This window comes from Pan paniscus, chromosome 9 (assembly GCF_029289425.2).
Source record: "Pan paniscus chromosome 9, NHGRI_mPanPan1-v2.0_pri, whole genome shotgun sequence".
Lineage (NCBI taxonomy): Eukaryota > Metazoa > Chordata > Mammalia > Primates > Hominidae > Pan > Pan paniscus.
The window spans coordinates 66,300,034-66,322,287 of record NC_073258.2 but is presented as its reverse complement, the minus strand read 5'-3'; the positions used below and the strand labels follow the sequence as shown (position 1 = coordinate 66,322,287).

The 22,254-nt window shown below is 52.0% G+C and overlaps 3 protein-coding genes across 7 annotated transcripts; 2 read left to right on the top strand and 1 right to left on the bottom strand.

Annotated features, from left to right (window-relative positions):
• The first annotated feature begins 81 nt into the window (after positions 1-81).
• Positions 82-7,073, top strand: TMEM262 (transmembrane protein 262). 2 transcript variants are annotated; one of them, XM_008954037.5, is made up of 3 exons: positions 82-6,591; positions 6,699-6,798; positions 6,918-7,073. In XM_008954037.5, the coding sequence occupies exons 1-3, from the start codon at positions 6,418-6,420 to the stop codon at positions 6,992-6,994; spliced, it is 351 nt and encodes a 116-aa protein (XP_008952285.1). In that variant the 5' UTR covers positions 82-6,417; the 3' UTR covers positions 6,995-7,073. The 2 variants fall into 2 exon arrangements, with proteins under 2 accessions (XP_008952285.1, XP_003828653.1); XM_003828605.5 differs by having other exon boundaries at positions 6,699-6,766; positions 6,918-7,020.
• ZFPL1 (zinc finger protein like 1) lies at positions 7,049-11,247 on the bottom strand. Of its 4 annotated transcripts, none has more exons than XM_008954038.4 (8): positions 11,065-11,244; positions 10,643-10,765; positions 10,217-10,328; positions 8,839-9,032; positions 8,655-8,727; positions 8,373-8,519; positions 8,014-8,131; positions 7,049-7,521 (listed from the first exon to the last, which is right to left on the bottom strand). In XM_008954038.4, exons 2-8 carry the CDS (start codon positions 10,742-10,744, stop codon positions 7,335-7,337), a joined length of 933 nt encoding a protein of 310 aa, XP_008952286.1. In that variant the 5' UTR covers positions 10,745-10,765; positions 11,065-11,244; the 3' UTR covers positions 7,049-7,334. The 4 variants fall into 4 exon arrangements, with proteins under 4 accessions (XP_008952286.1, XP_003828652.1, XP_008952287.1 ...); XM_003828604.5 differs by having other exon boundaries at positions 10,643-10,752; positions 11,065-11,243; XM_008954039.4 differs by having other exon boundaries at positions 10,643-10,752; positions 11,083-11,240.
• Positions 11,163-17,998, top strand: LOC100971082 (sororin). Its single transcript, XM_003828602.3, has 7 exons — positions 11,163-11,286; positions 11,395-11,509; positions 11,719-11,813; positions 11,892-11,957; positions 12,043-12,078; positions 15,673-16,107; positions 16,273-17,998. The coding sequence occupies exons 1-7, from the start codon at positions 11,242-11,244 to the stop codon at positions 16,351-16,353; spliced, it is 873 nt and encodes a 290-aa protein (XP_003828650.2). The 5' UTR covers positions 11,163-11,241; the 3' UTR covers positions 16,354-17,998.
• The last annotated feature ends 4,256 nt before the right edge of the window (positions 17,999-22,254 follow it).

Sequence of the window (22,254 nt, the reverse complement as noted above, 5' to 3'; positions counted from 1 at the left end):
AGGTCAGGAGTTGGAGACCAGCCTGGCCAATATGGTGAAACACCCGTCTCTACTAAAAATACAAAAATTAGCCGGGTGTGGTGGCGCGCGCCTGTAGTCCCAGCTACTCGGAGACTGAGGCAGAAGAATCGCTTGAACCCGGTAGGCAGAGGTTGCAGTGAGCCTAGATCTCGCCACTGCACTCCAGCCTGGATGACAGAGCGAGACTCTGTCTCAAAAAAAACAAAACAAAAATTAGCCAGGATGATGGCGCACGCCTGTGCTCCCAGCTACTCGGGAGGCTGAGGTGGGGGAACTGCTTGAGCTGCGATGGTGCCACTGCACTCCAGCCTGGGCAACAAAGCAAGAAAAAAAAAAAAAGACTCTGGGATTCTCTCAGATCTAGCTTCTTTTTAGAAAGTTCCCAAGTAGTTCTGATACACAGTCACATTTAAGAACCCCTAAGGCCGGGCACAGTGGCTCACGCCTGTAATCCCAGCACTTTGGAAGGCAGAGGTGGGAGAATTGATTGAGCCCAGGAGGTCAATACTGGCCTGGACAACGTAGTGAGACCCGCCCCCTATTATTGAAAAAAAAAGGACAGACTCAGCAGAGCTTAAGTGACTGATGGAATGTGCTGAGTGAAGGGTTAGGTGGAAATGTGGAGGATAACTCTCAGAGTTCTCTTTTCCTTTTTTTTCCTTTTTTTTTTTTTTTTTTTTTTTTTTGAGACGGGGTTTTGCTCTTCATCCAGGCTGGAGTGCAGTGGTGCTATCTTTGGCTCACTCCAACCTTGACCTCCCCTCCCACCTCAGCTTCCTGAGCTGCTCTCCCAGGGTTCTGACTTGGACAAAAGTGCAGCTGTGCACAAAGGTGAAGAGCTCATGAAGACAGGGAACGATCTGGAGTTCAGATTAGGACACAGAGTTGGAACGGAGGAAAAAGAGAAAAAGACTTTCTTCATCAAAGTGGCCCTTGAAACATTACTTATGAAGGGCTGTTGGAGGAAGGTTGGAATGGAAAAACTCACTGGTTTACTTGTTCTTTGCCAGGGATCCTGCAGGCCAAACACAGCTCACCACCTGTTTTCATATGGTCTGTGAGCTAGAATGGTTTTCTCATTTGTAAATGGTTGGGAAAAAAATAACATTTCATGACACCTGAAAATCATATGCAATTCATATCCCATTTTCCGTAACTCTTATTGGAACACAGTCACGCCCATTTTTTAACATATGATCTATGGCTGCTTAGTTGAGGCTAGGCACAGTGGCTCATGCCTGTAATCCCAGCACTTTGGGAGGCCAAAGCAGGCAGATTACCCGAGGTCAGGAGTTCGAGACCAGCCTGGCTAACATGGTGAAACCCCATCTCTACTAAAAATACAAAAACTTAGCCGGGCGTGGTGGCGGGCGCCTGTAGTCCCAGCTACTTAGGAGGCTGAGGCAGGAGAATCGCTTGAACCCAGGAGGCAGAGGTTGCAGTGAGTCAAGATCATGCCATTGCACTCCAGCCTGGGTGACAAGAGCAAAACTCCATCTCAAAACAAAACAAAACAAAAAAAACCCCAAACAAACAACAACAAAAAAAACACAGAGCAGAGTTGAGTAGCTACCACAGAGACTGCATGGTCCTCCAAACCTAAAATATTTACTATTTTACGGGAAAAGTTTGCTGACCTCTGAATCAATGGGATGTCTAGAAACCATTTAAAATACTTGATTTCAGCCTATGAAGCTATAATCTTAAGAAAATGAAAAAGGGTATATAGATTGAGGTCTACTCCAAGAAGTCTATAAACATTTTTAAAAGTTGGAGAATAGTGTTAAGAAAAATCATCCAGGCAGGGCGTGGTGGCTTACGCCTATAATCTCAGCAATTTGGAAGGCCAAGGTGGGCATATCACCTGAGGTTGGGAGTTCAAGACCAGCCTGACCAACATGGAGAAACCCAGTCTCTACTAAAAATACAAAATTAGGCTGGGCGCAGTGACTCACGCCTGTAATCCCAGCACTTTGGGAGGCCAAGGTGGGTGGATCATCTGAGGTCGGGAGTTCGAGACCAGCCTGACCAACATGGAGAAACCCCGTCTCTACTAAAAATACAAGATTAGCTGGGCTTGGTGGCGCATGCCTGTAATCCCAGCTACTCGGGAGGCTAAGGCAGGAGAATTGCTTGAACCCGGGAGGCCGAGGTTGCGGTGAGCTGAGATTGTGCCATTGCACTCCAGCCTGGGCAACAAGAGCAAAACTCTATCTCAAAAAAAAAAAAAAAAAAAAAAAAGGAAAAATCCAAAAATTGGAAGTCCAAGAGTGTAGTGTGTCCTCTCATTGTCACACTGGGGCATCGTTTCAGAAGCCCTCCCAAGGATTATTTACCCACAAGAATACACAGTTGTTTGATTTTGCTATTCACTAGTAAGGTAAATACACTGAAATTACAAGGAGATATTGTCCAGGAGAGATGAAAGACATGTATATCCAGTAGAAAAACTAACCTCAAAGGGTATAATTTTTGTCATGTAGGACATCCATTGCATTTTGCATCTAACCGAGTAATCATATGCTAACATTCTTCTTTATTGTATTTTATTTTATTTGAGACTTGCTCTGTCACCCAGGCTGAAGTACAATGGCACGATCTCAGCTCACTGCAATCTCTGCCTCCTAGGTTCAAGTGATTCTCCTGCCTCAGCCTCCCGAGTAGCTGAGATTACAGGTGCACACCACCATGCCCAGCTAGTTTTTTTGTATTTTTAGTAGAGACAGGGTTTCACTATGTTAGCCAGGCTGGTCTCGAACTCCTGACCTCAGGTGATCCGCCCAACTCGGCCTCCCAAAGTGCTAGGATTACAGGCATGAGCCACTGCATCTGGCCTAACGTTCCTCTTTAAATGCTCGTCCTGTCCAGTTCCTCATGTGCATTACCACCTTACCAAGCGGAAATCCCCTCACTGATGAGTTAAAGATCTTTTTTTTTTTTTGAGACAAGGTCTCACTATGCCCCCAGGCCGGACTGCAAAGATGCAAGCAGGGCTCGAATTCCTGGGCTCAAATGACCCTCCCGCCTCAGCCTCCCAAGTAGGGGGTACTACAGGCAAGGGCCACCACAACCAGCTAATTTTATTTTTTTTTAATTTTTAGTAGTGAGGAGGTCTCACTATGTTGCCCAGGCTGGTCTCAAACTCCTGAGCTCAAGTGATCCTCTCAGGCTCACTTTGGGAGCTCAGCCTCCCAAAGTGCTGGGATTACAGGCATGAGCCACCGCACCCGGCCTAATAAATCTTTGTTACGTGTTCATTCTATATTTAGACGTAGGTTTTAACTTGTTGAAAAGTACACTTTGACAAAACATATGATTTTTAAAAATGCTTTAAACTTATGCATGTATATGTACATCTAGATGTATGAAGTTACCGTTACATAAAGAAGGGACCTAAAAGATGCCAAGTCACCAAACTGGGGAAGGGGGTACTTCAGTGGTGGGGATGCAGCAGGGAGACTGTTACATTTTCCTCTGCATGCTTGTGTATTATGCAAATATTTTACAAGAACATATTCATATATACATACATACATATATGTGTGTATATATATATATATTTTTTTTTTCTTGAGATGGAGTTTTGATCTTGTTGCCCAGGCTGCAGTGCAATGGCACAATCTCGGCTCACCGCAACCTCCACCTCCTAGGTTCAAGCAATTCTCCTGCCTCAGCCTCCCGAGTAGCTGGGATTACAGGCATGCGCCTCCATGCCCGGCTAATTTTGTTTTTGTTTTTGTTTTTTTTGAGACAGAGTCTCGGTCTGTCACCCAGGCTGGAGTGCAGTGGCTCGATCTTGGCTCAGTATAACCTCTGCCTCCTGGGTTCAAGTGATTCTCCTGCCTCAGCCTCCCAAGTAGCTGGGATTACAGGCATGCACCACCATACCCAGCTAATTTTTGTATTTTAGTAGAGACGGGGTTTCACCATGTTGGTCAGGCTGGTCTCGAACTCCCAACCTCGTGATCCGCCCGCCTCAGCCTCCCAAAGTGCTGGGATTACAGGTGTGAGCCACTGCGCCCAGCTTAATTTTATATTTTTAGTAGAGACAGGGTTTCTCCATGTTGTTCAGACTCGTCTCAAACTCCCGTCCTCAGGTCATTTGCCCGCCTCAGCCTCCCAAAGTGCTGGGATTACAGGTGTGAGCCACCGCGCCCGGCCCATATTCATATATTACATGTATATAATTTTTAAAAATTAGGAGCTAGGGGTGGGCACAGTGGCTCACACCTCTAATCCCAGTACTTTGGGAGGCCAAAGAGAGTGGATTACCTGAGGTCAGGAGTTCAAGAGCAGCCTGGCCAACATAGTGAAATACCGTGTCTACTGAAAATACAAAAATTAGCTGGGTATGGTGGCAGGCGCCTGTAATCCTGGCTACTTGGGAGACTGAGGCATGAGAATCACTTGAACCCAGGAGGCGGAGGTTGCAGTGGGCCGAGATCATGCCACTGCACTCCAGTCTGCGCGATAGAGTGAGACTCTGTCTCAAAAATAAAATAAAATTAGAAGCTAGGAACTTTAATGTATAAAAGTTCATTTGTATTCAAATGAGGACTGAGGTCCAAACAATTGTTTCAACAGTGGGACCACAGCTGGGCCTTGGGGCATTACCCCTTTCATGTGGTTAGGATGGGGCTCTGAAGAACTATTGTGCTTGTCTGGAGACTGGGCAGCAAGCACAGATGGTGGGTGCAGGCTCTAATCCCACTGCTGGGAGGCAGCCTGTGGGTCTTGGGCTGACCTGGGACCTAACTTTTGGGGCAAACAGTTGGGCAGGAGGCAGTGGGGTGGCTGAGTTCGAAATCAAGTCCTCTCCTCCTCCCTCCTCTTCTCCTGCTTCAATCCCTGGGAGCTTTCATGTCACTCCACACCATTTCTGGCTGTTTTATTGGCATATTTTGTTGACGGCCCTGGAGTTCTCACCTTTTTCTTTTCTTTTCTTTTTTTCTCTGTCACCCAGCTTGGAGTACAGTGGCATGATCATAGTTCACTGCAGCCTGGGACTCCTGGGGTCCAGCAATCCTCCCATCTCAGCCTCCTGAGTAGCTGGGACTAAAGGCACACACCACCACACTCAGCAAATTTTTTTTTTTTTTTTTTTTTAGAGATGGGGTCTTGCTGGCCAGGAGCGGTGGCTCACGCCTGTAATCCCAGCACTTTGGGAGGCCAAGGCAGGTGGATCACCTGAGGTTGGGAGTTCAAGACCAGCCTGACCAACATGGAGAAACCCTGTCTCTACTAAAAATACAAAATTAGCTGTGCGTGGTGGCACATGCCTGTAATCCTACTTGGGAGGCTGAGGTAGGAGAATCGCTTGAATCCAGGAGGTGGAGGTTGCAGTGAGCCGAGATCGCGCCATCGCACTCCAGCCTGGGCAACAAGAGTGAAACTCCATCTCAAAAAAGAGAGAGATGGGGTCTTGCTGTCTCCCAAGCTGGTCTTGAACTCCTGGCCCAAGACAGTCCTCCCACCTGGGCCTCTGAAAGTGCTCGGGTTGCAGGTGTGAGCTACCGCACCCAGCCTAGTTCTCATCTCTCACATGCATGGAGGAGATTTCTTCCTCCTGGCTTGCATGTGACCCTGCTCACTCAGCACAGCCTCAGGTAGTATTGGATCTTCGTTTCAGTATTGACTCTCTCCCTCACTGGCTATAACAGCTTGAGGAAGACCATCCTCCCTCTGCCTCAGACTCAAGTGTCAAATAGGACTTATGCCACCAGCCCCAGCTGTCTCATGGGACTCTTAGACTGACAGAGGTGAAAATGCTCCAAGCACCTGAAGGTGGCGGAGCAGAAAGCTGACCAGCATCAGGTCCTGTAAGAACATCTGGGGAGAGAATGGAAAAGCCAGGTGCCTTCTGGGCCACACCTGGGAAGGGCACGGGGAAGGTCCCAGGACAGCTCTGAAGAATCTGTTGATCCTTCCCTTCTCGTAATTCCTCTCCACCAGAGGGTAGAGCAAATACAGGCCTCCCCTCACCTGGGAATGCCTTCCAGCTATGCAGCTGGGTCCTCATCTCTCATCTGCCTAAGACTTGTTGTAAATCTAGACCACGCCCCTCAACTTTTCTGAGCCCCAGTTCTTCATCTGTAGACTGTGTTCACACTGCCTCCGTTTTGGGAAACTTGAGACATGCATAAAAGCGTCTAGAGTGAGTATGGGATAACTAGGGCTGCTGCCCCTTCGCCATTGCCATGGGCCCCCACTGATCTCACAATTCAAAGCACCCCTACCACCTGTGAGGCACTCCTGTGTTGGCTGGAATCAGCCTGTGTTCTAGAATCTTGTCCCCTCCACTGTCCTCCTGGTTCTAGAATCCCACTGCTATTCCATACCAGGCACTTTAGAACCAGAGACTCTGCAAGTCTGACTTGCATCTACACTGTGGGCAAGATGCGGCTGCAAGACCGCATCGCCACGTTCTTCTTCCCAAAAGGCATGATGCTCACCACGGCTGCGCTGATGCTCTTCTTCTTACACCTGGGCATCTTCATCAGAGACGTGCACAACTTCTGCATCACCTACCACTATGACCACATGAGCTTTCACTACACGGTCGTCCTGATGGTAGGCTCAGGGCAGGGACGCAAGGGCTGGCTGTGGGAGACCCGAGGGGCTGATGGAAACCCCACTGTTGTGCGAGGGGGCCACTCTCCCACTGGATGGGCCTACAGTTCTCCCAGGTGATCAGCATCTGCTGGGCCGCCATGGGGTCACTCTATGCTGAGATGACAGAAAACAAGTACGTCTGCTTCTCCGCCCTGACCATCCTGAGTGAGTGGCAGGAAGGGGAGGGTGCAAGAGGGAGCGGGGAGCTTTGGAACCCTGAGATGTGGCAAGGAGTAGCCAGGGAAGGGTCCTGGGGCTCATGGGGGGCTCTGTCCCCCGCCCAGTGCTCAACGGAGCCATGTTCTTCAACCGCCTGTCCTTGGAGTTTCTGGCCATCGAGTACCGGGAGGAGCACCACTGAGGCCTGGGGAGTCGGAACAGGGCTAAGGAGGGGGAAGCAAAAGGCTGCCTCGGGTGTTTTAATAAAGTTGTTGTTTATTTCCACCTGCCAGCTCCTTCATGGGGTGAGGGGTCGGAGGCTGGAGACCCGGGAGGAAAGCAAGGCAAGACAAATGCTTGACCCACGGGGACTCCAGGCCTGGCCTGCAGCCACTCTGGTGGATTTGGCTTTGGGTCTGGGGTCTTAGTGTCTTAGGCTTGAGGGAGAGGGGCAGTGAAGAGGTGCCCTCAGCCTCCCCATTACCCCGCCTCTCCTCCACAGAACCCACGTCCTAGGCTGGCCTAGCCACAAGCAAGGGGGCTCAGGAGGGGCCCACGCGGATGTGAGGGTTCATGAGTGGGTCCAGGTTGGGATCGCTGTCAGCTGCGGCCCGGCCTAGGCGAGACATGAGGGCAAGGAGGGCCAGGAAGCCCAGCAGACCCAAGAGTAGCAGCAGCCCCGCCCGCTGGAGCAGGGTCAGCGGCCGCTTCCGAGATCCAGCCCGGCTCCTGGGGGGATGAGGGGAAAATCAGGTCAGGCCCCAGTCCCTGGTGGCCCCCGCGGCTGGAGAGAAGCCCTGGTCACCACCCATTCCTGAGCCTCCATCTCCTCGTCTGTGCCTCAGGGATGATCACTCCTGCACCTGCCACCATAGGGCGTTATTGTGCAGCTCAAACCAGCTGAGGCGCACGACTGTATTCTGGAAACCACAGTGTGTCAGGCGTCGGGGAGAATTACAAAGATTAGGGGGTGTCAGATCGGAAAGGGGCCTCAAAGAGCCTGAGTTCAAACCTCCTGTGTAGGAGGCATAGAGACAGTCCCAGAGAGAAGCAAAACAGCTTCTGCTGCACAGCCAAGGCCTCTCTGCACAGCCCCAGCACCAGGTACTGTTACTCCCCAGAACAAGCCCCCTTTGTCATGAAACCATCCCTTCCAGGACCTCTGGCTCCCATTCCCTCTCCACCCCTTCCTGGCATTCCGCCCTGCCTGACCCTGTGTACCTTAGCAGCTGGGCCAGCCAACCCAAGGCCGGCCGACGTCGGTACTTGTCATCGTCACAGTCTCCATGGAGGCCTGGTGTCCGGTCATCATCCCGCGTATCATACACCTTCCTAGGGGCTACAGGGTGGAGCCACTAGCATCAATAGACTCAGGAAAACTGGCCGCTTTGGGGAGGGCTAGGGGGATCACCTGCTCTCCTCAGTCTGACAGAACATCTCAGAATTGTGAGGAGGTAATGGCTGTGCCTGGATTAAGGAAAGGTTCCTCCAGGTGGGTCTCTGGATCCTCAAGCTCCCCCTACACAAACCATTCCACCCTCTTCCTATCCTTCTGCGGCCTGGATAACTCCCAGGCTCACCGTGAGTCAAGGGCTCAGGATTGCCCATGTGGATCACTGTGTGCTGCTCGGGCCGGCCTGGGGAAGCTGGGGGCCGGGGGGCCTGGCTGTAGAAGGCTGGGGCAGCAGAGGCGCCGTCTACCTCCTCTGGTCCAGGGGTACTGCTGGCTGTGGGTGGAAAGAGAGCCGTCAGCAGAAGCAGTGCATAGAGCTCAGGGGTAGAGCATGTGACTGCAGACCAAGGGAGCTGTCAGCAGAGCAGGGAGGCTAAAGCCCAAACAGTCGGTGGAAGCCACCACTTACCATTAAAGCTAGACCAGTCAGAGAAGTCAGACGTGTTGAGGGGCTCGGGCTCTGGGCTCACCACCTCATCGATCTGGAGGAAGGAATCTGGGTCACCAGGCTGCCTAGTACTGTCCCCACCCACCCATCTGACTCAGGTGGGGCCCAGGGCAGATAGAAGGTCAGACAGATGAGGGACTCTCACCAGAGGGAGGCCCAGTCCTGCCCGGGCCCAGTTGACTGTGGCCAGCTTCTCTCTCAGTGCAGAGGCCACAGGGCCAGCCAGGTTGGTTGGGGGGAAGATGGGGCCATTGCAGCTGGGGCACTGATAGCCGGCAGGTGCCGTGTTTCGGGGTAGCTGGGCAGCACGTTCATTGAGGCAGGCCCAGTGAAAGAGATCTTAGGGCCCATGAGACAGGGGAGAAGAGACATGAGGAAGAAGACACTTAGGGCTCCTAGCCTAGCAATAGTCCCCAGACCATTGCAGGACATACGGACACGTGTGTGTGTGCCAGAGCCTTCTCCTCCCCGTCCTGTTCCCTAAAATGTCAGTCTTCTTGGCTACCACCATCTAAGTCCAGGCAGGTGCTACCAAGCTGTCCAGCTCACAGGGGTAAGTTTGGGTAGGAAGAAAACGCCACCTCCCCTTTCAGTCCTTTCAATGAGTCCTCTCCGGGCCTGCACTCATCATATTCTTTGGGCTAATGGCTAATAATGAACAGTTTCAGAAAAGGTTCCTCGATACACACACAGGCACACATATACATGTACACATCCCTGGGCACAAATGTACATGTCCTTATAAGCACATAATCAAACACAAGTGGCATTCCCTATATCTACACTATGGGTACAGGAGCCCTCACACATACACATCTATACACTCACAGGTTTGCTAACAGGCACCCTCAACCATGCATTCTCTTGCACTCCCACAACACACCTGTGTTCATATGTTCACATACATTTACCCATTCATTCACCCCAAGTACAGATCAACACACTAACACTCATTTAAACACACAATGTACATTAAGTGCCTGCAAGTACACACATGCACTCACAAGGAGAAACACATATGGAGCTGCCTCTTGCATGAGCTCCTTCAAAAACTGGAGCTAAGGCTCTTACCCCAGATTCAGGTCAAAGTCATGACACATATGTCTGCTGACTTCTTTTAGCTAACTTTAATGTGGGAAACTCACTTCCTCTCTGTTTAGCCTTGGAATCAGTGGTGGATCCTGAATATCTGAAAGCAACATGCCGGTCTGGCTAGCTAATAGTCACGGCCACCAGCATACCCGTAAGCTTGACTGGTTCTCGCTGAAACCTCCAGATTGGCAGGGCTTAATTTTTAGGAAAGAGGAACTAGGAGCTTTAATTTTTAGGAAAGACAGTGAGGCCTAGAAAGGAAGAATAACTTGCCTGAACTTACACAGCAGGTAAGGAACTTTAACAGGACTAGAATCTGGGCTCTGAGACTCGGGGGACTCACTGTCCTGCTGCTTGAGGAGGGCCTGGAAACCAGTCACCAAGCTGGCCCCTGAGGCTGGCCTGATCCCCCCGAGGTGCCAAGGCCTCACCATAGCAGACAAGGCGGGTCGTCTCTCGGCTGGCCAGGGGTATGTTGCACAGGCGGCAATTGGGGTTGTAGTCGCTATCTTGGAGCCATTGCAGGTAGGACTGGACGATGCACTGGAGTGGGAGAGAGATGTCACAACTGGTGCTGGGGCTGCTCGGCCTATCACCCCAAGGTCCGACTGTCTCTTTTTCTCTAGCCACAGAGGAGACTCATCCTTTCGTTTGTTCAATCAATAAATATTTATTGAGCACATACTGTGCACCAGACTCTCTCTTGGGGGCGGGGGATATATCAGTGAACAAAATAAATCAAGTCCTTGCCCTTGTGGGGCTTACATTCTAGCGCGGGGCCCCTCATGGATTTGGAGGAAGCCAATACCGCCTTGCCCACCCAGTGCCCTGCTCAGTCGCTCCCCTGAAGGCCCCACCTTGGCGTGATTGGCTACCAGGCAGTGCTCGCAGACGTTGACCCGATGTTCGAAGCAGAACAGGTTGGTCACCTTTCTCTTGGGGCACTTACAAAGCCCCATGATCGATCCTGGGAAAGGGGCCTGAGTTGGTAGGAAGTCAGGTTCTGGTGGCCACCACTACGCTCTCACCAGCCCAGTTTCCACTCTTAACTCCCCCAGACACCTCTCATATTCGCCCCGATCTCAGATTCCTGCCCACTGTCCCTCCTTATGCGGAGAAACACCCCCTGCATAAATCCCGCCTCCGGCGACCCCTCAATCCTTCTGGATCCCGCCCCCGGCCAGGCCCCTCCATCAGAGGCTCCCCGATACTACCGGCCCCGCCCCCAAGACCTCTCCTGAGCCCCACCCCCTCCAAGTCCCGCCCCTTCTCTACAGACCCCAGTCTCTGTGTTTACTGATCGGCCGCTGCACTGGTTCCGAAGGGCTGTAGCGATGGCTCGAGGCGCGGAAGGGCAGGGACCACTCTCCCCAGGGCTCCTGCGCCGCTCCCTTCAGCCCCGGCCGCCCCGATTATCCCTTCGCTGCCACGTCTCTTCCGGGTGCGGCGCGCGCTGATGACGCCATCGCGCCCCTGGGCCACGCCTCCGCTGCCGCCAGAGGTGAAGACGGGTGGAAAAGACTCGGGGTTCCGAGGGCCGCAGACCGCTAGCCCTACGTCACTTCCGCTTCCTTTCCCGCAGGGCGGGTAATTCGAACGTTTTTTGCAGCGAGTGGCCTTCCCGGTTGGCGCGCGTCCGGGGCGGCGGCGCTGGAGGAGCTCGAGACGGAGCCTAGTTATGTCTGGGAGGCGAACGCGGTCCGGAGGAGCCGCTCAGCGCTCCGGTGAGCGGAGGGCGCGCGGGAGACGTGAGGTCGAGCCGTTTGGGGGACGCAGTCCGGTGAAAGATGGCCCCTTCCCTCCCGCTGCCGCCGCCGGAGGAGGCGCCCTTAAAAGGGCTTGTTTGGGAATCTTCTCGCTGTCTCTAGAACCTGTTCTCTGGACTCTAAGGTCTAGAGTCCTCCTCTACCACTTAACTTGTTTCTCTTTCCAGGGCCAAGGGCCCCATCTCCTACTAAGCCTCTGCGGAGGTCCCAGCGGAAATCAGGCTCTGAACTCCCGAGCATCCTCCCTGAAATCTGGCCGAAGGTGAGCCCCAGATTTCTCACTTCCTCCCCTTGTGGCCCCTCACCTAATGTTGAGCTCACGTTCATCCCTCTTCTCCAGACACCCAGTGTGGCTGCAGTCAGAAAGCCCATCGTCTTAAAGAGGATCGTGGCCCATGCTGTAGAGGTAAAGGCTAAAGAGAGTGTTGTGGGTGGTTAGGCGGGCAAAACTGGGGACCAGCTATGTGATCAATTGGTATTGTCCCCCGCAGGTCCCAGCTGTCCAATCACCTCGCAGGAGCCCTAGGGTGAGTTCACTTTCATCTACTTAATTAAGTAGAATCTGGGTCACTCTAGAGCTGGACAGCACACATTGGCTGCTCACATCTGCCCAGGGAGCTGTTTTGCAGTACTGCAAAAACAGTTTGCCTGTGGGCACCTGCATGCATTGCCAGTCTTGATTACTCCCTGAAGACTTAATACACTTAACTTTTTATGCCTTGTGTATTTCTACCATTTTCCTGGAACTTCCTTTAAAAGCTGAGCTATGTCTTAACTCCACGTACTGCCTTTCTAATCCATTCTGCCTTCAGCTTTCATTTATGGGTGTTCTGAGATAAGTCATGTGTATGACATTTTTACAGTTTTAGCAGAAGTTATTATCAAAGGATGTTTCGTTAATAGACAATCTGAAGACATACTGACTGAGAAATGTGAACTCCTTTGAAGAGCTGATAGGGCTTAGAGTCAACTGGGGAGAAAGACCAATGACAAGTGATAGCAACGTTGTGTACTGGGACTGCAATAAGGAATACTAGATGCTATGATGGTGGCTAACCCAGACCATGTGGCTCAGGGAATGTTTCGTGGAAGAAGAAACATTTGAACTGAGTCTTTAAAGACAAGTAGAGGCCAGGTGCAGTGGCTCACGCTTGTGATCCTAGCATTTTGGGAGGCTGAGGCGGGCAGATCACTTGTGGTCAAGAGTTTAAGACCAGCCTGGCCAACGTGGTGAAACCCTGTCTCTACTAAAAATACAAAATTAGCCAGGCATGGTGGCACGTGCCTATAGTCCCAGCTACTCAGGAGGCTGAGGCAGGAGAATCGCTTAAACCCAGGAGGCGGAGGTTGCAGTGGGCCGAGATCACGCCCCTGCACTCCAGCCTGGTTGACAAAGCGAGACTCCATCTCAAAAAAAAAAAAGACCAGTAGGGGTGTTCCAGGCCAAAGAAGCCATGTTTGCAGAGATTGGGAATTTAAAGAAAAATCAAGGTTCGGGGAATAGCAATTTGTTTAGTGTCTGCAGCAGACCTCAGCAGGGGAGGAAGCACCCTAAGGCAGAGCAGATCCTGATGAGGCACAAAAGCCACACTCATGGCTTGGGCATCATTCTTGGGTCTGTGGGCAGCCTTTGGAGAGTTCTGGGTAAGGTAGTGACTGAGTCAAGTTTGAGTGTTTTAAGAAAGACCCCTCTGGGGGCTGTGGGGAGAATGGTTTTGAGAAGGGCTACCCTGGGGCTCCAAGACCAGTGGAATGACGTGAAGTCCAGGAATTCTGAAGCATGAAGCCAAGGGCGTGAGCTGAAGCCAAGGGCGTGAGCTAAAGCCAGGATGATATACAGTACTGGGTTCAGAGGGAATTGCCCCCCAGTGGCCTTCCCTGACCACCCTTACCCTATTGCTGTCACATTTCTCTATGTAATTCTCTTAGGCCTTACCAGTTCTAAAGACAGGGTCTTGTTCTGCCACCCAGGCTGGAGTGCAGTGCCGAGATTTCGGCTCACTGCAGATCTTCCCTCCTCAGCCTCTCAAGTAGCTGGGACTATAGTCGCATGCCACCATGCCTGGCTAATTTTTTGATGTTTTCTCTAATTTTTTTTATAGAGATGAGGGTTCACTATGTTGCCCAGGCCGGTCTTGAACTCCTGGGCTCAAGTGATCCTCCCACCTTGGCCTCCTAAAGTGTTGGGATTACAGGCATGAGCCACTGTGCCTGGTCCTTATCAGTTCTTATAGTGTATTTTCTTGCATGTTTGATGTCTTTCTCTCCCCCCTCTAAGAACATAGGCACCTTGAGGGTAGGGACTTCTGCCTTTCCTAGTAGCCACTCATTCTTGTTGATTGACTGAGATTCATGGTACATCGAGCAGGATAAAGTTGCCAGGACCTGGGTGACTGCTTGGCTATAGAGAATGAGGAAGTGGTAGTCAGTGGTGACCACCAATTTGTTCAGCTTCCCTGTGTTTTTTTTTTTTTTTTTTTGAGATGGAGTCTCGCACTGTCACCCAGGCTGGAGTGCAGTGGCGCAATCTCGGCTCACTGCAACCTCCGCCTCCCAGGTTCAACCGATTCTCCTGCCTCAGCCTCCCAAGTAGCTGGGCTTACAGGCACCTGCTACCACACCTGGCTAATTTTTTTTGTATTTTCAGTAGAGATGGGGTTTCACTATGTTGGCCAGGCTGGTCTCAAACTCCTGACCTCAGGTGATCCACCCACCTCAGCCTCCCAAAGTGCTGGGATTATAGGTGTGAACCACCATATCTGGCCACCCATTATCTCTTGAACTTCATCTTCAGTTTCTTCCTCTTGCCTTCACTTCAGCCACACTGGCCTCCTTGTTGTTTGACCCTGACTAGTACGCTGTGGCCTCAGGGTTGTTGCACCTTCTGTTCCCACTGCCTAGAACACTTGGCCATGAGTCACTCCCACACCTCCTTCAAGTTGTAGCTTGAATGTCACCTCAGTGAGGGATATATTGACCTTTATCTTTTTGCAATTCTAACCTGCCCCAAGCACTCTCTCCTGTTCTGTTTTCCTGTAGTGCTTGATACTGCTAACATAATACTGAATTTTCTTACCTGTTTTTCTCTTAGAATGGGGCAGGGGTTTTCTCTTTTATTCCCTGCTGTGTTCCCAGTGCCTGGCACAGGACAGGTGACTGATAAATACTTATGGACTGAGTGGACATTTAGGACAATCCTCATCAGCTGTGTGGCAGATGGACCACAGCAGGCAAGGGTGGAAACGGGGAGAGAAATCAGAAGGTCGCTGGGACCAGCCTGGGCAACATAGGGAGACCTCCCCTACTCTACAAAGAAACTAAAAAAAAATCAGCCAGACAGAGTGGCACATGCCTGTAGTCCCGGCTACTCAGAGGCTGAGGTAGGAGGATTGCATGAGCCCTGGAGGCTGAGGCTTCAGTGAGCCATGATCGTGCCACTGCACTCCAGCCTGGGCAACAGAGTTGAGACCGTATATCTGGAAACAAAACAAAAAACGTTGCTGAGCTGGTCTAGAAGACACCTAATGAGGGCTTGAGTTGGTCAGAGGAGAGGCTGGATGCTGGGCACGTTTTGGAAACAAGCGACAGCACCAGCAGATGGGGGCAAGTCCATTTGTGTCACAAAAGCAGACTCCTTGGAAGCAATGGTGGGTTGTTTTCTTCTCCCCATGTCTCTTTCAGGGTCTGATTTGTCCCTTCCTTAAAAAAAGTGTGTGTTGGCCGGGCACGGTGGCTCACGCCTATAATCCCAGCACATTGGGAGGCCGAGGCGGGCGGATCACGAGGTCAGGAAATCGAGACCCTCCTGGCTAACACGGTGAAACCCCATCTCTACTAAAACTACAAAAAATTAGCCGGGCATGGTGGCGTGCGCCTGTAGTCCCAGCTACTCGGAAGGCTGAGGCAGGAGAATGGCGTGAACCCGGGAGGCGGAGCTTGCAGTGAGCCGAGACCACGCCACTGCACTCCAGCCTGGGTGACAGAGCAAGACTCCGTCTCAAAAAAAAAAAAAAAAAAGTGTGTGTCCTGTGGGTCTTTCCACCCTGAATCTTCTCGGGCTTTTCTGGAAGTAAGCAGTCCAGCTAAGTATTGAGGGCATCCTCTCTTCTGTCCTGGTGCAGATTTCCTTTTTCTTGGAGAAAGAAAACGAGCCCCCTGGCAGGGAGCTTACTAAGGAGGACCTTTTCAAGACACACAGCGTCCCTGCCACCCCCACCAGCACTCCTGTGCCGAACCCTGAGGCCGAGTCCAGCTCCAAGGAAGGAGAGCTGGACACCAGAGACTTGGAAATGTCTAAGAAAGTCAGGCGTTCCTACAGCCGGCTGGAGACCCTGGGCTCTGCCTCTACCTCCACCCCAGGCCGCCGGTCCTGCTTTGGCTTCGAGGGGCTGCTGGGGGCAGAAGACTTGTCCGGAGTCTCGCCAGTGGTGGGCTCCAAATTCACCAAGGTCCCCAGGGTTTGTGCAAAGCCCTGGGCCCCAGACATGACTCTCCCTGGAATCTCCCCACCACCCGAGAAACAGAAACGTAAGAAGAAGAAGATGCCAGAGATCTTGGTGAGTGAGAGGCAGGGGTTTTTCTCTGCCGTGTGCTCCGGGAGACGTGCAGGGCTGGGGCTCTGGCTCTTTTGGGGGATAGGCAGCACCTGCAGGGTGTGGGTGAGATGCTCCAGCCACCATGTTCCCTTCTCACTCACCTGCTCCCCATTTCTCTTCCCTCAGAAAACGGAGCTGGATGAGTGGGCTGCGGCCATGAATGCCGAGTTTGAAGCTGCTGAGCAGTTTGATCTCCTGGTTGAATGAGATGCAGTGGGGGCTGCACCTGGCCAGACTCTCCCTCCTGTCCTGTACATAGCCACCTCCCTGTGGAGAGGACACTTAGGGTCCCCTCCCCTGGTCTTGTTACCTGTGTGTGTGCTGGTGCTGCGCATGAGGCCTGTCTGCCTTTGAGGGCTTGGGCAGCCATCTTGGTTTTAGGAAATGGGGCCGCCTGGCACAGCCACTCACTGGTGTCCTGTCTCTTGTCGTCCTGTCCTTCCTATCTCCCCAAAGTACCATAGCCAGTTTCCAGATGGGCCACAGACTGGGGAGGAGAATCAGTGGCCCAGCCAGAAGTTAAAGGGCTGAGGGTTGAGGTGAGGGGCACCTCTGCTCTTGTTGGGAGGGGTGGCTGCTTGGAAATAGGCCCAGGGGCTATGCCAGCCTCGGCCTCTCCCTCCTGAGTTGCCTTCTGTTGGTGGCTTTCTTCCTGAACCCACCTGTGTAAAGAGGTTTTCAGTTCCGTGGGTTTCCCCTTTGATTCTGTAAATAGTCCCAGAGAGAATTCGTGGGCTGAGGGCAATTCTGTCTTGGAGGAAGAAGCTGGACATTCAGCCTGTGGAGTCTGAGTTTTGAAGGATGTAGGGAGCCTTAGTTGGGTCTCAGACCATAAGTGTGTACTACACAGAAGCTGTGTTTTCTAGTTCTGGTCTGCTGTTGAGATGTTTGGTAAATGCCAGGTTGATAGGGCGCTGGCTGCTTGGAGCAAAGGGTGCATTTCAGGGTGTGGCCACCAGGTGCTGTGAGTTTCTGTGGCTCATGGCCTCTGGGCTGGTCCCTTGCACAGGGCCCACGCTGGAGTCTTACCACTCTGCTGCAGGGGTGGAAGGTGGCCCCTCTTGTCACCCATACCCATTTCTTACAAAATAAGTTACACCGAGTCTACTTGGCCCTAGAAGAAAAAGTTGAAGAGTCCCAGTCCTACTAGCATTTTGCAACTATGCTTGTAAAGTCCTCGGAAAGTTTCCTCGCGTACCAGACAGCAGCGGGGGCTGATAGCAATTTTAGTTTTTGGCCTCCCTATCCTCTCACATGAGAACACTGCCTGGATGCATCTCATGATCTCTGGAGAATTTCCCCATCTTTCTCTTCTTTCCATCCTGTGGATTCAATAGTGTGGATTTGAAGGCTGCCCTGCCCCCGACTCTCCTGCCGCACCCCTGGCCATTGTACCTTTTGATGTTTAGAAGTTCGTGGAAGTAGACGCTGAGGTGTGCAGAGGAGCTGGTGGATAACAGAGAATGCCAGGGAAGATGAGTGCTGGGTCAGGGTACTTGGATGAAACGGTGCAGGCCAGGCGGGCCCTAATAAAACCCTCTGCCAGGTCTGGGAGTCCCAGGCCATCTGCTCAACGCTCTGTGGTTTGTCAGACCTGCAAGCAAGCCCCCTGCTGGGGAAGCCTAGGTGTCCTTGAGCTGAACCGCACTGAAGAACTCTTGTCCTCACTGGCTGATGCAGCAGAACTCTTGGGAAATGTCTTAGTCCTGCAGAATCAGGAGTCACCAGATGATGCAGAGTTGAGATCATCATTGCAAACTTCTCTGTTCCTGAGGAACTAAATTAAAGGAAAAAATGGGATTTTGTTTTAGAGTTGGAAAAAAAGCCTGATTAAAGAGTTTCTGCCTGTTCATGGACTGTGTTTCTTTTATTGAGTCAAAGGCAGAGCCGAAGGTAAGGCCAGGCCTCTGGTGGGCTGCATCACTGGGGTTGTCCCTTTGTCCGGGCGCTCCCAGCGCCGCTTCCCCCCATTCGCCCCATGGTAGATCACTGTGCCCCACACACTTTTTTTTTTCTTTGAGACAGAGTCTAGCTCTGTCTCCCAGGCTGGAGTCCAGTGGCGTGATCTCAGCTGACTGCAACCTCTGCCTCCCAGGTTCAAGCGATTCTCCTGCCTCAGCCTCCCAAGTAGCTGGGGTTACAGGTGCCCACCACCACGCCTGGCTAATTTTTATATTTTTATTAGAGATGAGGTTTCACCATGTTGGCCAGGCTGGTCTTGAACTCTGACCTCAAGTGATCTGCCCTCCTTGGCCTCCCAAAGTGTTGGGATTACAGGCGTGAGCCACTGCGCCTGGCCTGTCCTGCCCCGTGTCTTGTTTATTTCTGTCCAGTCCCCAGTCTGCTCCTCTTCCAGGAGGAAGAAAGTCGGGTCTGGGGTGAGAGTGCTAAGAGCTCCCCCAGTGCCCACGGGAGATGCCTGGGAAGCAAACACCCTCCCGAGTCCAGCCCTCGTTCCCCATTCCCTTTCAGGCTCCTTTGAAGGAGCCCGAGTTGCTCACTCCATGGTCTAGACTGGACGCTGTGTAGCAGCAGGTGCTGTGGGACCCTGGGGAGCTGATCAAAGATGCTGATGCCTGGAAATTCTCCCACTTGGCCTTAGGTAAGGCTAGGACCCTACAGGCAGGTGGCACAGACCAGCCTCCCATCCCATCCTCCACACTTGTACTTGCCTCCTAGTCATCCAAACAAATCAAAGCCATTAAGTTCTCCACAGACTTAATCTGCTTTGACCTCCTTCCCCCACCCAGAGGAGATGGGTCCCCTCTTCAAGGCTAGCCTTTCCACTTTGGTTTTTGATCCAATTATCTTGTCTCTGAAACCTTCCTCTTCTTTTTCTTCCAAGTCCTAAATGGCTTTTATTTGCTTTGTTGTTAAAAAATGACAACCAGGCTGGGCACAGTGGCTGACACCTGTAATCCTAGCACTTTGGGAAGCTGAGGCAGGAGGATCACTTGAGCTCAGGAGTTCAAGACCAGCCTGGGCAACATAGGGAGATCCTGACTCTACAAAAAATGTAAAATAAATGGGCGTGGTGGCACATATCTGCAGTCCAGCTACTCAGGAGGCTGAGGTGGGAGGATCACCTGAGCCTGGGAGGTCGGGGCTACAGTGAGCCCTGGTGACACCATTGCACTCCAGTCTGGGCGACAGAGTAAAGACCCTGTTTCAAAAGACAAAAAAGACAACCAAAAGTCGACCAGCATCTGTCGTTAGCTACCACCATTTTAAGCTTGAAGGAACGTTCCAAGTTGCTCTTTACTTTGAATTTATTCCCAATGCCCTCGTCACTCTCTTTAACAGCTCAGACAAAGGTAACCAGTGATGTCCTAATATCCAACATACTAAGCTCGGGCCTCTGCCAGGACACCCTCTTTGGGGCTGTGGCACTGCCAGCTCCTTTTTCTTGGCTTTTCCTGAAATGTCTGGATACCAGGCCTCAGTCCTGGACCCTCTTTCCCACCTGCCTGCTCTTGCCGGGTAGCCTCGCTCTCTGGACTGCCTCCTTGCTCAAGACTTGTCCATCTTTATCTCCAACCTAAAACTGTCCTGAGCTACAAATCAGAATCTAGAACTGCCTTTCAGGAAGTCATCTGAAGCTCTGCTCATCCAGCAGCTTGCCTACTCCTGTGTTCTCTGTGCCATTAGCAGAGCCACCAGCTGACACAGTCACACGGGCCAGGAACCCAGGACCAGCTCCTTCTTCCTTCACCCCATGTGGCCAGCCCCATCCCCCTCAACATCCCCCCACCCCACAGCCACTAGACAATTGCACTAGCCTCCTGTGGGTCATTCCCTTGGGCTGCTGTATCTCCACACTGTCTGCACTGCAGCTAGAACACATTTCCTAAAACACACAATATGATCCTGTTTCTCCCCTCCTTAATTTTTTATTTTTATTTTTGGGATGGAGTTTCACTTTTGTTGCCCAGGCTAGAGTGCAGTGGTGCAATCTCGGCTGACTGCAACCTCCACCTCCTGGGTTCAAGTGATTCTCCTGCCTCAGCCTCCCAAGTAGCTAGGATTACAGGTGCCCACCACCACGCCTGGCTAATTTTTCTATTTTTAGTAGAGACGGGGTTTCGTTATGTTGGCCAGGCTGGTCTCTAATTCCTGACCTCAGGTGGTCCGCCCAACTAGGCCTCCCAAAGTGCTGGGGTTATAGGCGTGAATCACCGTGGCTGGCACGCCGGGCCTATTTCTCCCCTCCTTAAAACCCTTTTTTTTTTTTTTTTTTTGAGACGGAGTTTCACTCTTGTCACCCAGGCTGGAGTGCAATGGCACGATCTCGGCTCACCACAACCTCCACCTCCTGAGTTCAAGCGATTCTCCTGCCTCAGCCTCCTGAGTAGCTGGAATTACAGGCATGTGCCACCACGCCCAGCTAATTTTGTATTTTTAGTAAGAGACGGGGTTTCTCCATGTTGGTCAGACTGGTCTTGAACTCCCAACCTCAGGTGATCCACCCTCCTCGGCCTCCTAAAGTGCTGGGATTAGAGGTGTGAGCCACCATGCCCAGCCAAAACCCCTGCCAATTTTTTTTTTTTTTTTTTTGAGACAAGGTCTGGCTCCGTCGCCCAGGCTGGACTGCATGCAGTATTGTGATCTGGGCTCACTGCAACCTCCACTTCCCAGACTCAAGCCATCCTTCCACCTCAGCTGCCCAAGTAGCTGAGACTACAGGCACGTGTCACCATGCCTGGCCTTTAAAACCTTTTAATACAATTTCACATCTGAGTGTAATAAGACCAGAGAAAGTTGAAAGCAGGCATTGGAATAGATTTTTACACCATGTTCCTAGCAGCATTATTCAACAATAACCAAAAAGCTGGAAACAACACAAATGTCTACCAGCAGCTGAATGGATAAAGTGTGACCTATCAATACAGTGGAATATTATTCAGCCTTAAAAAGGAGGAAATTGGGCCAGGCGTGGTGGCTCACACCTGTAATCCCAGCATTTTGGGAGGCCAAGGTTGGTGGGTCACTTGAGGTCAGGAGTTCAAGACCAGCCTGGCCAACATGGTGAAACCCCATCTCTACTAACAATAGAAAAATTAGGTGGGCGTGGTGGCGGGTGCCTGTAATCCCAGCTACTTGGGTGGCTGAGGCAGGAGAATGGCTTGAACCCAGGAGGTGGAAGTTGCGGTGAGCCGATATTGTGCCACTGCACTCCAGCCAAAACAGAAACCTCTGCTGACTTCCCATGCTCCGTGCAGCAGTGGAATGAATGGTCGCTGGTGCCTGGCTGCCCAGTAGCGTCTCAGCCTCCAGGCATGTGCTGTCTGCAGGACCCCAGCCACTCGGTGGGAGTGAATATCCCAGATGCTTGCTCTCCCTGATCCCGGCAACCAGGACCTAAACTGATCAGATTCTCCACCTTGAGTGATGGGTGTGAGGAGGGATGAAGGCACCGCCTGTCCAGCAGTGTCTGGTGTGGGGAATGCGTGTTTGTCCATCTGCAGGCCCTCCCCTGTCCTAGTTCTGGCAATCGGCGCCCTACAGTGCCTGCCCTTTGAAGTCTCTTCTTCCCGTGAGTTCTGTGACTCCCCAGCATCCTCCCAATAAACTCCTTTTTGCTCAAATCAGCCAACATTGTTTCCTGTTTGCACCCCAGAACCCTGGCTGGTCTAGGGGGCTCCTGACACCTTAGTGGGGCTCATGAGGACTCCAGGCCGAGGCTGGTGTCCAGGCTTCAGCCCACAGACCCACCGCAGGCTGCGAGCTGCTTGGAGGTCCCTGCCTCTGAACCTTTGCTCTCTGCCTCTCGTGTCTTTCCCCACTCCTGCGTCACCTGGGGAGCTCCGTGTCATTAAGTCTGGCTCACGCGTCACCCCTGCTCAGCCTTTCCTCCCCACCTGCCCCACCCTGGTGAAAGCAAAGAGCACAGGTTCTGCAATCCAACCGGGTTTGAATCCTGGCTCTGCCAGCTTCTAGCTGTGTGATCCCAGGCAAATGATAATAATTAGACTCTGATGTGCCTCAGTTTCCTTAACAGTAAAATGAGGACAATAATAATACCTATGCCACAGTGTTTAAAAATGAGATAGTCGGCCAGGCGCGGTGGCTCACACCTGTAATCCCAGCACTTTGGGAGGCTGAGGTGGT

What these genes read in the sequence shown, in the direction of transcription:
- LOC100971082 (XM_003828602.3), top strand. Translation starts at nt 11,242, where the DNA reads ATGACGCCATCGCGCCCCTGGGCCACGCCTCCGCTGCCGCCAGAG. An exon ending in TCGTGGCCCATGCTGTAGAG is followed by an intron (nt 11,958 to 12,042) that starts GTAAAGGCTAAA and finishes TGTCCCCCGCAG; the next exon opens with GTCCCAGCTGTCCAATCACC. An exon ending in CACCTCGCAGGAGCCCTAGG is followed by an intron (nt 12,079 to 15,672) that starts GTGAGTTCACTT and finishes GTCCTGGTGCAG; the next exon opens with ATTTCCTTTTTCTTGGAGAA.
- TMEM262 (XM_008954037.5), top strand. Translation starts at nt 6,418, where the DNA reads ATGCGGCTGCAAGACCGCATCGCCACGTTCTTCTTCCCAAAAGGCATG. An exon ending in ACTACACGGTCGTCCTGATG is followed by an intron (nt 6,592 to 6,698) that starts GTAGGCTCAGGG and finishes ATGGGCCTACAG; the next exon opens with TTCTCCCAGGTGATCAGCAT. An exon ending in CTCCGCCCTGACCATCCTGA is followed by an intron (nt 6,799 to 6,917) that starts GTGAGTGGCAGG and finishes TCCCCCGCCCAG; the next exon opens with TGCTCAACGGAGCCATGTTC.
- ZFPL1 (XM_008954038.4), bottom strand. Translation starts at nt 10,744, where the DNA reads ATGGGGCTTTGTAAGTGCCCCAAGAGAAAGGTGACCAACCTGTTCTGC. An exon ending in CAGGACTGGGCCTCCCTCTG is followed by an intron (nt 8,728 to 8,838) that starts GTGAGAGTCCCT and finishes TCCTTCCTCCAG; the next exon opens with ATCGATGAGGTGGTGAGCCC. An exon ending in TGACTGGTCTAGCTTTAATG is followed by an intron (nt 8,520 to 8,654) that starts GTAAGTGGTGGC and finishes TTCCACCCACAG; the next exon opens with CCAGCAGTACCCCTGGACCA.